Here is a 13840-nt window from a genome sequence, read left to right as displayed (position 1 = left end):
GTCATAATATTGTAACTAACAGAAGTTATCACTACCGCTAGATTTTGATTCAGAATTGTATATATATATATATATATATATATATATATATATATATATATATATATATATATATATATATATATATATATATATATATATATATATATATATATATATATATATCTTATTACTTAGCTTACTAACTTATCTAGATCGTTACTGACTTAAGCACATTAAAAAAATAACAGGGTTAAACATATTTTTTTCAGTGTTAAACTACATTCCTGTATAACTTTATACGTAGGGGGTGTTCAGGTCACAACGACGACTTTGTACTGAACTAGTGACTAACTTGTTTTTATATGTTACTGTAGAAGCTCGTACATTGGTAAATTATAGGCGACGTGGCTAACAAATTATTAAAATTATGTGATCATACTGACGTACCTATTGCTTTAGCTTATTTTTCTGTATATTTCTGGTTAGGACGGGTCCTGTCATTCGCCTATATTTTAAGAATTATACAAAAATTACCTAACTAGGAATATGTTATTACATATTGTGCTAATATAGAAAAAAAAAATATTGTAACACAATAAATTTAATAAACAAATATAAAGTATGAACGTGTTTTTACATTATATATTTTGACATTTTTATAGGCAAACGAGTCGCTAATTTATATCAAATAAACAGCTAATAATTAATAAATTAATGAGCAATTCATTTAATTATTGCTCATTAATTAATTAACTATTAATTCTACAGTAATTTCATAATTTGTAAAAAGAAAAAACACGACGTAAGATTGAAATATATTGTTAAAATGGTGTATAAAAATGTACTACAAATACATTAGGAAATTACGCAGTATTTAAAATATTTGTATAAAAAAGAAAATATAATGTACTAAAAAAAAAACGTTCGTAAACTAAGTGGGAAAAAAACATGAATAAACAAAAAGTAGGCATTTACAAGAAATTTACTTGTAAATAATCTAGCGAAGAGTTGTTTTGATGTTAAATTAAATATATTTTTATTCCCTTGTATCGTTTGCAGTACATTTTTAATGAGTACATACTTATTAAGTGAAAGCAATGAAATTGTTACTAAGCTATGATTGCTCAGCAGGTTGCTCGCCGGCGGCTACTTCAGCTTCGAGTCTTAATCTGTCTTTTTCTTTCAAATTCAGCTCAATCAAGTTGTCTAGTTCTGGACTGAGGAGTACAGACAGCCCGGCTGTCGTTGGCACCTGCAAAATAATAATAATACCATACCAGCATACCATAGCAATACTACCGTTCTATATGAGGAAGGGTTTTCAATTCGTCTGTATTTTTATACTTTACTCAATATTTTTGCCAGTCTTAAGAAGATTTAACCCACATTATACCAGAGGGAGACTTTGTACATAAGTTGATTGCTTGGGTACCTCTGTCTCATTCGTGTTTCAACCGTAAAGCAGTTGTGTTTGCATGGCTGTGTTTCGGTTTGAAGGGTGGGATATGGTGTGAATTTACTGGGTACAGAGGAATAACACCTGCGTCCTCAGGAATGGCAACGCATTTTCACCATAAAAAAAAGATAATTATACTTACTTGTTATGTAAATGGTACTGCTCATGTCTATAGGCGACGGTTCCACTTTCCATCAGGTGGGCCGTCAGCTTGTTTGCCATTATAAGTTGTATAAAAAAAAAGATGATTTAAAAGAGCTTGTAAATAAGTCCATAACAAAGATAATTTCTATTCTAGTCTCTTAATTTGTCACATTCGAAATTACTATCTTTGTATATCTTAAGTTATTCATTGGGAATTAAATATGCTTGGAAATTCATTCTTTTCAAATTACCTCTGCGAATATAGGCTTAGCCGCTTCCCACCTCTCTATGTGGTTTTCGATTATTTTCGTGCACACCGCCGCTTTAGGTATTATACGTCCCAATATGCTAAACAAAAACACATAAAAGAAATTGAGTCATCTATTAGATTAGTACGTAAATAGAAGTAACCTAATTGATACATACTTTGCATTTTTTTTAATGGGTGATAATGGAATGGTAACTCCATCCGCGCGGAGGGGGGGATTGATAATAATGGAGACTAAGGGCCCCATTGCTATCAATCTACCCTATCAGGTCGACCTCCACGTGGTCCATCCTGGAAACTATCGTGCTGAATTCCAAGTGTATTCATCACGATGGGCTAACTGACCTGTCTTTTCATCCTCACCTATCATCACTCACTGGTGCCTCGCCAGCGTATACCGATAGCGCAGGTGGAGTTACTATTCCATCATCACCCATTAAAAAAAAAAACCCGCGCTATCGTTATACACCGGCGGGGCACCAGTGAAGGATGATAGGTGAGGATGAAGCAGTTTAGTTAGCCCATCGTGACGAATTCATGAATTCATTAAGAATTGTTCACGATGGTTTCCAGAGGGAAGTACGTGGTGGTGGACCTAATAGGGCCTAATATTGCTAGCAATGGGGCTGTCAAACTCCATTACTAACAATCCTTTCCCCCACACACTTTGCATTATACTGCTCATCACAAAGTAGTTAATACCACACCATATCAGCCGTTAACAGCCGTTACCACTGCTGAACATAGGCCTCCCCTGGGGGGGGGGGGGGGGGGATTGGCATAAAAACTTACAAATATAAATATACGTTCATACTCGACAATATACTATAATACCAATAAAGCTATGATAGAGATCAAAGGTAATAATGATGAACTGCTTTCACAGTTTCTTCAAAGAGATTCGTAGACTTTTTTACAAGTAAATTTATTAGACACTTGTGTATCGCATTCCAGAGTGGTTCCATTTCTGAGAACTATGGTGATGATGCCTGCGTACCCTGGAATTTCAACGTCATATCCCACTCTCTACGTCGAAACGTAACCATAGTTGCTTCACAGCAAAAAACGAATAGATCAGAGGTATCCCTGCAGATGCCTTTAATATAAAATCTCCCTGTGGTAACTGGTCATATTCCCCAAAATGCTAATATGAAAATGTTAACCGAATTAGCGTTGTACTAACTCGAACAGCGGTATGCACGTGCCCTGCAGGAACTGCACCTCGAGGGCCGGTATGAAGCACTTGTCCCGGTCCATGGTGGTTGGTGGCAGGTCGCCGCGACTTTTCTCGACGTCTCCCTGCTTGAAGAACTCCGTCAGCACCGCTGCCTGCGGTCAGTGGCGTTGTTTTTTTACTTACCAACTGTTTCCTGCGACTTCGCTCGAGTGAATCAATATATCAACTATTTTTTATGCAACTAAGAATGGCAAACAAGCTGACGGCCCACCTAATAAAAAGTGGTAACTGTCGCCTATAGACATGAGCAGTACCGTAAACATAATAGAGTACACTGTTTCACTCATGATACCCCCATGCGTTGCAATTCCTGAGGACTCGGGTGTTATTCCTTTGTACCCTGTAAATTCACTGCCATATCCCACCCTTCAAACCGAAACACAGCCATGCAAACACAACTGCTTTACGGTAGAAACACGAATGGGGCAAAGGTGCCCAAGCAAACGAGTTTTATACAAGTCTCCCTTTGGTAAATTATTCCTAGCTTAGCACGTAGGATACGTGCTAATTTAGAAAATGACCTACCCTTATAACAAATTTCATCAAAATCCGTTCAATAGTTTTTACGTAAAAGAGTAACAAATATCTATCGTTACAAACTTTCTTAATCATTACATCAATAAGATTATCTATCAGGCGTAACGCTAACAAGTAAATGACGAGGTCGTATCTTCCCTGCCCCTCCCCCCCCGCCGGTCACAGTTAAACTATGCGACGATTTGCACAAAAATGCTAAGAATGATTGGATACGTAAACCGCTACGATTCCTTCCAATTTGAGGTTTCTTGGTAGCAAGGCAACCTTTATTTATTGCATAATTTTATCGAAATTATGTTATTATATAAGTCCAATAGTGGACTATTGCGGCTAATAATAATTATACAAATAAGAGAACAAGTAGATATGAACGAACAGCGGTTTTTTTAACACTGCCCCAGTCCTTCAGCTGGTCGCTGAGGTCGGCTGCGTTCATGAGAAGCGACTGCAGCGCTGCAGTATGCACTCTGTTGCCTTTCTGATAATCCATGGAGATCCCTTTGTAGTCATTCAGATTCCTGCAATATTTTATTTTTGAACCGAATTTTTTAAGTATAATTAGCAGTTTCCCACGAATTTGCCGGCGTAATTCAATAATAGGGGGAGAGGGGAAGGGATTGTTGTAGTAGTAATGTTGTAGTAATGTTTTTTTTCATCTTCACATATCATCTCACCGGTGCCCCGCCAGCATATATATATATATATATATATATATATATATATATATATATATATATATATATATATATATATATATATATATATATATATATATATATATATATATATACAGTTTAAATCATGATCACCGTGACTGACCACTGGGCTTTGGAGATGTTTTAAGAGGGACACTGCTACCCATCCCTCGCCCCCACTTAGTCGCCGCTTACGACACCCACGGGAAAGAAAGGGGTGGCCTATTCTATACCGGGATCACATAGTCAATTTAATTCATAATTTTTTGATGTTTTACTTAATTCTCCATGACAGAAAGATCAAACTGAAATTCGTTCGGGAGGCGCAAACAAAGTGCAAAATGGCTTCTTGAAGACAACATCCTGTTTATTTCTATTGGGTACCGAGAATAATAAACAAATTATTAAATATATAATCTCACTTGAAATAATTGGCTAAATCTGTTGCCAGTATATAGTCCCTGAGCAGCATGATGGCCCTGTCATAGTCTCTACGCGGCAATGCTTGCAGTATGTCGCAACCCTCTGTGTTGAGTATGCACATTGCTTGTGCTAGATGGTGACGTTCCATCACGCTACCCTCGCTCGAGTACAAAGCAGCCAGGGTTGTTTCTAATGCCAAAGGACATATAGACTGTTTGAAAGTGATTTTTTATACAACTTTGAATAGCAAACAAGCTGACGGTCCACCTGATGGAAAATGGTCGTCGCATATAGACATGGAAACACTATGGACATAACAGAGTACTGTTTCGGCCATGATACTCTCATACGTTGCCATTCCTGAGCACTAAGTTGTTATACCTCTGTACCCTGTAAATTCACTAAATTAATGATAAAGTGTAAAAAACTAATGGTTTAAAATGTTGTACGAACATGAACATGAAATGTTGGAATAAATATTTGAAAATTACCATATCAGTCGTTAACCATAGGCGTCCCACATAAGGGAAAATTTGCCAGCCTGGAGGGTTATCCGCTTGGTACCCAAACTGCCGAGCGGTTAACACTAGTCTCCGAGCAACAATCCCATAGATTAGAGGTGAAATACGTGCCGCAAAATATGCGTGAACATAATGGCAGTCGGAGATTGATAGTTAATATGGAAGGTTGTGGAACTTCTGGTAGTAATAGTGGTGGTCAATCTTGAAGTATTGACAATCACTCTCATACTAATGGTGGCGGAATTAAACAAAATGATTGTAATCAAATAACCAGCAATCAAATAGCATGGCAAGACCCCCCAATGGAGAGGCCTAGGTCCAGCAGTGGACATTTAACGGCTAACATGGTATGATATGGTAATAAGTATAATTTCTGTTTGGGTCTATAATCGAAAAATATGAAGACAAATATAAAATTTCTTTCATTCTTATTCTCGTTTTCGACCAAAACGTTGCATATATTTTTTAACAAAACTAGATATCAGCATTAAAAAATATGTGACTTACGGCCCTGAATATGAAAGCTGTTGGTGGTCCCGCGATGATCAAGATCGTGTACTAACCCAGCAATAAGGTACATCAGCGCTTGGAGGTCACTGAGCATATAAATAATAGACCGATTGAATAAGTAGGCATAGACTACGATAACATGGCACGAGCCTTCAAAAATCCAAAGAATTAAAACTTATGTGAGAAAGAATATAAGTTTTCAACCAAAGAATATACGAGTAATACTCCTATGACCAGATCGCTACTGAAGGCGTTTCCTCACAAATACGAACAGAGGACTACGCCTGTATATGGTCACACATTGAAGTAAAAGGTTTGAGGGGCATGCCATGTTAACGTAAATAATTTAAACTATGAATTATATAGTATGTTGGCTATATTGCGAAATAAAATCCCAGTAATACTAGACCCGTGGGGAGGGGGGGGGGAAGGGTTTGTTTATAATACGGACTACCAATCCCATTGCTAACAATGTACCCAGTACATTCATGGTGTGTATGAATGAATGATAATTAAACCTGTTTGTTCTAACGATGTACGCTGGGGAAGCACAAGGCAAAACATCTCCAAAGCCTAACTGCGGTTGCCAAGCGTGACACCTACCGGCAAACCCTAAGGAGGAGGCTTATTTTCAGCAGTGGACTGAAAAGGCAAGTCAGATAGTCCATCGTGACGAATACACATGGAATTCAGCACCATGATTTCTTGGGAGGACCATATGAAAGTTGACCTAACAGGGAATATTGCTAGCAATGGAGCTGATAGTTTATATTACTAATAATACCTTGCCCCCTCCCTTTTCAATGGGTCCTTTCGACTCCATTACTAACCTGAAGTATCCATGCTGCACTAGTTTATAGTTGATAATGGCTGCATACGCCCACTGGGCGACGTTGAATGCGTGCAACCAGCTGTGGTAGGGCACGTCGCGGTAGCCCTTCTTCACGTGCAGCACGAACCGAATCAGCTTGTGTTGATTTATATTAAACCTGATATGTTTAAACGAGTAAGAGTATCAATTTTCCAGAATTCCTTCCCGAATAGAGTTGACTGCTGCTGTATCAAGTATTAAAATAAATAATTTATCAGAATGATATGCAGAAAGCACATCGCTTTATTGCTGCAGAGAATGGCGAGTTCGAATTTAAAAATATATTCATCAAATAAAATTAATGTTCTAACTAGCTCCAGTGGGGGAAAGGAATTGTTAGCAATGGAGTTTGATAGCCCCATTGCTAGCAATATCAGGTCGACCTCCACATGGTTCCCCCTGGAAACCATCGTGAACAATTCTTGTTGAATTCCTCACGATGGGGTAACTGAGCTGCTTCATCCTCACCTATCATCCTTCACTGGTATCCCGCCAGCGTATACCAATAGCGCAGATGGGCTTACCATTCCATCATCATCCATTAAAAAAAAACTAGCTCCAGTGCATCAAAAATAACTTGCTTTAGGTAGATAGGATCTTACACTGTATTCTTTCTCTCTCTCTCTCTCAGATACCAGATCAGACACCAGAGGAATATACATAGACAGATTTTTTATGCAACTTTAAACGGCAAACAATTCTCAATTCGGTTTAAATGGTAAACAGTTCTCAATTCGGTTGTATTTTTTAAGTTTATTACATCAAAATGCGTTCATTACTTTAATTTTGTGATCATAATAACTAGTTTTGTCACAATTAATAAATTACTTCGTATCGAAGCCGATGTCTTTGAACATCTTGACGGCGTAGCAGGGCAGTTCACGCATGGGCAACGCGCGGGGGTTGAAGTGCAAGCTGGACAGGTGAGGATGATTGTGGAAACCGGTACACTCCAATATACGGCTCACCTCACCATCACTAACCTACAGAAAGTAGTTTTCATTTATGACGCCAATATTTGTTCTTATATTCTACCCAATAAAGACAGGGACATAATATAGACAAGGAAGGGAGTTAAGATAAATCAATATTATCTAATTCGTCCATATTGTTCCGGCATAGAATAGGCCACCCCTTCCTTTCCGTGGGCATCGTAAGAGGCGACTAAAAGAGGGCGAAGGATGGGCAGCAGCGTTCCTCTTAAAACATCTCCAAAGCCTAACTGCTGTTGCCAATCCACCTGTTAAGCGTGGCACCTACCAGCAATCCCTAAGGAGGAGACTTATGTTCAGCAGTGGACTGTTAATGGCTGATGATGATAAATCCAAAATTTACCTTCATATGATACATGACGAGTTCGTTAGCAAGCGTGTTCCTGATGTGGGCCTCCTGTATCTTCTGGTAGACGACCGAATGCATAATGCATACTCCGCAGTAGATGCTGAAAGCGAGCGCCATTTCCTCGTCCATTCCATCGAAGTATGGATCGCCAATTTTGTTTATCAGTTGACCGACACCTATTATGCCTGTTTGTTCTCGAATTGGGAAGCAGAGGATTGTTCTGGAAGATCGTATTGCCTTTGAATATTGTGTAAATGTACGAATTACGAGTATAGCCACATTACTACGCTTGTTAAAAAATAATCACGACTATTATCCCACGTGAGATAGCCAGAGGGCAACTGTTACGATTGTGGAAAATATTTGACCTTTCAAATTTCCAACGAATTGTTGCACTGTACTATTTGTAGTTTTAAGGCTGAGAATGCAATTTTTACTGCATATGCCTCTACTAAAAAATACTTGAGTTACAGTAGAATGCCAAAGCAAATCTGTGGCTAAGAAACGCTGTGACTATGGCTAAGAAATAAAAAATATGAATAGGTCTCCATTATGGATTTCTCAATCTTAAAAAAATATCATTTGATAATAAATCAAAGTAGATAATATTATTAATTCGTGCCTAAGTTAAATTCGTACCAACTGATATTTTTTTTCTATACAACTAACAAAAAGCCAAAGTTGCGGTTGCCAATCCGCCTGCTATGGCAACTACTGTCAAAATCCACCCAATGGTAAGCTGCCATAAAAAACGTTCTCGTTCCTTATGGCGGTAAAAGTATTCAATCTATGGGGAAATTTATGTTCAGCAGTGAACAGATAACAGCTGAAAGGATTAGAATGATGATGTAACTAATTTGCAATGGGAGGAAAGGGATTGTTAGTAATGGAGACTAAAATCCCATTGCTAGCAATATCCCCAACCAGGTCGACCTCCTCGTGGTTCCCCCTGGAAACTATCATGATTAATTGCTGATGAATTCATCATGATGGGCTAACTGGCCTGTTTTCATTCTCATCTATCACCCTTCACTGGTGCTCCGCCAGCGTATCCCGTTGGCGCAGGCGGGGTTACCATTCCATTTTCATCCACCAAAAAACAAAAAAAAAAAACTAACTTGCAATCGATGCCAGGAAAACCGTCGATAGTCGGGTCAAAAGCTGGATGTTCTTTAGCTGATTTTGCATTGACCACCGACCCACTCTGTATCACATATCCCGCGATACCCACGTTTAGTGGGAATCGGCGTTCAATCACCTCTTTGTCGAGCTAGGAATAAAAATTTTGTAATTTTTTTACGATGTTATATAATTTTAGTATGTATATATATCAATAATTACTAGTACCACATTCGAGTATTCTGACACTTCCCTATGGTTGACTGAGAGATAATAATTTTAGCATTAAGTCCGCCATGTACACATATATGTACTAATGAATAAATCAATAAAATTGAATCTAATAAAGATTTATAATTATACTACATACGCTTTCTGTTTTTACTTAATAGTTAGCTGGTAGAGTTAAGCTCGCCACTTGTACAAAATTTTGTACAAGTGGCGAGCTAGTGCAATAAAGAATAAATAAAAAAACAAATAAATTATAACAAATTTATTTATTCAAAATTTAAGACATGTTCAGTGTGTGATGTTCGTGGTCAGAAAGGTAGGTTAGGTTAGATTTGATTTGGTGATAGATACAAAAATGTTCCTGTATTTATAAAATATAAATATATATATGTCCGCATTATATACTTCAACATTTTTATAATATGCTCAATAAAGAATAAACATACCTTATAACAAGATTCAACTAATTCCATCCGCTCCACGTCGACCAACATCACCGAGCAATACTCCGCTTTGATGAGCTTCTTCGCTTGTTCCATCGCTATTTGGAGAAGTGTGTCTAACGATGCCACCTGTAGATTTTCACAAACCTTTACAAGTCTATACCTACCTTGTAAGAAACATGCGACGACCTTGAAATAAGCATGTCTGTCCCAGACATTAGTAAGCGTGACCGTAATCACGGAACATTTGCCCTATCACGGAACATTTGCCCTATCACGGAACAGGACATTTCATGCTGATCAGGCCAGAGGAAGACTTTGTACAAAAGTCGATTGCTTGGGTACCTCTGTCTCATTCGTGTTTCAACCGTGAAGCAGTTGTGTTTGCATGGCTGTGTTTCCGTTTGAAGGGTGGGATACGGCGTGAATTTACAGGGTACAGAGGAATAACACCTGAGTCCTCAGGAATAGCAACGCATGGGGGGTATCATGGGCGAAACAGTATACTCTGTTATGTCCATGGTACTGCTCATGTTTATAGGCAACGGTTACCACTTTCCATCAGGTGGGCTATCAGCTTGTTTGTCATTCTAAGTTGTATAAAAAAAAGGCGCCACTCACGAGGGCACTACGTCTGCTCAATGAGGTAGTAACGAGTTCCGATCTGGACTTTATTCACTTTACTGCCACAGAATTTTGCAGAGCGGTAACAAATTACGTAGAAATGCATTTTTTATATTTATTTTGTATAGCATAATTAGATTTATTATTATTATTATTTTCAAATATTGTATCATTATAATGTTTGATTTTTTTTTTGTTTTTGGTGAATGCATTGGTAAACCTGTAAAGCTCACCAAAAATATGAATATATATAAATAAATAAATAAATAAGATATCATATCAGCCGTCTAGTGTTTATTGCTGAATATAAGCCTCCCCCAAAAAGAGGGGTTTGCCAATAGTTGTCACGTTTTGTATTATATACTATAAATGATAATTAAGTACCTGATACCTTTATAAAGTCTCAGCCAATTCAACTGATCGGTTATTTTATAGCATTTTATATGTGATTCTTTAGATTGATATAACTTTTTTATTTATGAACCGATTGTAATAAAACAACGCTAAATGTTAAGTGGAGCAAACCTCAACGCATTGGTGAAAACCACGTTTAAATCGGTTAAACTGTTTTTGAGATTATCGTGCAAAAACGTACAGACAAACGGACAAAAATTTAAAAAATTATTTATTGTTATACAATAAAGAGTATTTATCTATTTATCTATTTTATTTATTTTTTATTTATTCATTAAAAATAATTAAAACATTATAACAGCAAAAGCCAAATCAATGTTATAAATCTAGTGTGCTAACATACAAAGTTATAATAAATGTATTTAACCCGACTCTAGATATTTCTGAGCCGCTTCCAATATCTTTGGCAGGCTACTACTAAAATAATTGTTTTGGGTTCTATTGCGTCCGTAACGCCCTCTTGTAATATTTTTTTTATATATATTCCATGTACAGAGAGTGACCAGTTACGATTTGATTGTATGTATTGAGGATCGATGACGTCATACATTTCATGCAACTCACTCTAGTGAACAGTCGTCTGGCTACTTTTAGGAGCTGCTGGCACTTCTGCTTGAGGCTACACTCGTATTCATAGCATATACTTTTCTTCAATGTCGGCCATGAAAACCTAGAACATTCTAGACTCTGGAAAAACTATCATTTATTCATCATCATTATTTCAGCCATTTTTTTAAATGGGTGATAATGAAATGATAACTGCGTCTGCGCTACTGGTATACGTTGGCGGGCCACCAGTGAGGGGTAATAGGTAATGAAGAAAACGGAGTAAATAGGTAAATTAGTCACGTGACGAATTCCACTAGAATTAATCACGATAGTCTCCAGGGGGCACCGCGTGGAGTTCTACCTGATAGGGTGTCTTGCTAGTTATGGGGAAATCAGATCTTATCACTAACAATCGCTTTCCCCCTTATCTGTCTACTGCTAAACATAGACCTCTCCCATAGAATGTCATAAAGAACAGAAGCGTTCCTTATTGCAGTTTACTATTGGGAGGATTTTGCCAGCAGTTGCCACACTTGGCAAGCTTGGTTAGTAACCGCAGTTAGGATTTGATGATGTTTTAAGAGGGACGCTGCTGCCCATCTCTAAACCATTAAGTTCCCTTAGTCGCCTCTTAAGATATCCACGGGAAAGGAAGGGATGGCCCATTCTATACCGGGATCACACGACAACCATTTATAATGGTAAAAAAATATGTCATGGAAACATACAAAAAACACTCGTATATGAGTGTAGCTACGTTCTCTTCGACAATTTTCGGCGCGACCACGCATACTATAATTGAAAACGGCTTGTCCACTATGGGGAACATTACAATCCGTTTTTTCTCATTATCCTTCACGACAAACTGGAATTAAACAAATAATTATTATATTGTGGTTTTTTCGTAATGGTAATTTTCTTTATGCAACTTAAAGTGGCAAAAAAGCTGACGGCCCACCTGATGGGAAGTGGTAACCGTCGCCTATAAACATGAATAAAATATACTGTTTCGCCCATGGTATCCTCCATGATTTACCATTCCTAAGGACTAAGATGTTATGTCTCTGTACCCTGTAAATTTACTACCATATACCATCTCTCAAACTGAAACACAGTCATGCTAATACAACTGTGTCACGGTAGAAACACGAAATAAAGGATAAATAAATAATGGAATGGTAACGCCGCCTGCACTATTGTTTTATGATCAAGGGGATTTAGTAAGGGATGATGGGTGAGTATGCAATCACGTCAATTAACTTATCGGCATCGTGGTGAACATTCACAAGAATTAACCACGATGGTTTCCAGGAGGAACGGCTCAGAACAGAGATATCAGGTATAGTATACAAAAAGTGACAAAATATTATTGCAGTATGTATGTGTTAAATTTCAATGAGTTTATTATAATCTAAATTATTACTCACAGGCGTAACAATTGCTTGAAAGTCCGCCTCAAAATTAGTCAAGAGATCTGTTTGTTCTGTAGGTGTCTTTAGAACGTCAGATAATTTCTGGGACATCTATAAATAATGTACATAAATTATTAATTGAATAAAGATTTTTATATCTAGATCAGTAGGGTCCAGACAGAAATAAATGAACGGGCAACCCCAGTTATTTCACTAGAGACTTTCGTTCCGACATTTTTTTTTTTGTTTTTTTAATTACATCCTGACACATCTATCATTTCGTCTTTTACCATTGTAATGAATGTGATACTCAATTTGCTCATCAAACATATTTGAATGCCATTTCTCAGATCATATTAATATGTTAACGGAGTTCTCTATCAGCGGCGAGTTAGCCAGTAATTTAAATAAATGTTTACATACGCAAATTTTTACTTTCCGGGGCAATGTTGATGCACCCACTGCTTCTATTGATGCCTCCATGCGTTCTCCGTTCACCACGATTTGCAGCACTAATTCTGCTTCGCATTCTTCACATAGCTAAACAATAATTAAAAATATAAAAAACCTTTTCATTTACATATTCTCTATTTGTTCGTCTTTTATTTTTTATTATCGTTATATTTTTTTATAATTGTTACTTTAGAATGTTATATTGTTAGTCAAGCAATATCAGGTAATTTAAAGTGAAGAAGAAAAAGTCAGTCTGCTCCAGCAGAGATGAAAGCAAAATACCATACGTAATTGAATAAAATAAAACTAACAAATAAATCATAATAATTAATCTTACATAAGTGTTTATTTTTATTTGCAACTGTGCACATGTCTCTTCATTCAAACTTATTATTAAATCTAAAATTTTTCCAGGATCACTGTTTTGAATACTTTTTCGTTTATGTCTTTTTTGTGTAGCCATAGATTTAATAACGTGATATGTTTATTTTCTATTGCAATAATAAACGTTGGTTTTTTATTTATACGCCCAACAAACACTTCGTATTTTTAATATTTACCGCCATACGCTATATACGTAAATAAAATAGTCGTTATTGACGATCATTTC

At 37.0% G+C, this 13840-nt stretch overlaps 1 protein-coding gene across 2 annotated transcripts; it reads right to left on the bottom strand.

The window, feature by feature from the left end:
* Positions 1-946: 946 nt before the first annotated feature.
* Positions 947-13798, bottom strand: LOC113523507 (cGMP-dependent 3',5'-cyclic phosphodiesterase-like). Of its 2 annotated transcripts, XM_052892804.1 has the most exons (16): positions 13568-13798; positions 13201-13317; positions 12793-12888; positions 12094-12230; positions 11381-11486; positions 9782-9907; positions 9104-9255; positions 7980-8205; positions 7473-7627; positions 6604-6762; positions 5771-5859; positions 4742-4931; positions 4001-4142; positions 3034-3179; positions 1834-1930; positions 947-1234 (listed from the first exon to the last, which is right to left on the bottom strand). In XM_052892804.1, the coding sequence occupies exons 1-16, from the start codon at positions 13691-13693 to the stop codon at positions 1097-1099; spliced, it is 2202 nt and encodes a 733-aa protein (XP_052748764.1). In that variant the 5' UTR covers positions 13694-13798; the 3' UTR covers positions 947-1096. The 2 variants fall into 2 exon arrangements, with proteins under 2 accessions (XP_052748764.1, XP_052748765.1); XM_052892805.1 differs by lacking the exon at positions 1834-1930.
* Positions 13799-13840: the final 42 nt, after the last annotated feature.

Source organism: Galleria mellonella, unplaced genomic scaffold (assembly GCF_026898425.1).
Source record: "Galleria mellonella isolate WM207_F2 unplaced genomic scaffold, CSIRO_AGI_GalMel_v1 utg1674, whole genome shotgun sequence".
NCBI classification, from domain to species: Eukaryota; Metazoa; Arthropoda; class Insecta; order Lepidoptera; family Pyralidae; genus Galleria; species Galleria mellonella.
The sequence above is the reverse complement of the archived record's forward strand: the minus strand, read 5'-3'. Positions and strand labels throughout refer to the sequence as shown.

Excerpts from the sequence above, each read along its gene's own strand:
- LOC113523507 (XM_052892804.1), bottom strand. The coding sequence starts at position 13,693 with ATGGCTACACAAAAAAGACATAAACGAAAAAGTATTCAAAACAGTGAT. Across the intron at positions 9,908-11,380 it reads CCAGACGACTGTTCACTAGA|GTGGCATCGTTAGACACACT; the intron begins GTGAGTTGCATG and ends GAAAATCTACAG. Across the intron at positions 9,256-9,781 it reads TAGTTGAATCTTGTTATAAG|CTCGACAAAGAGGTGATTGA; the intron begins GTATGTTTATTC and ends TTTTATTCCTAG.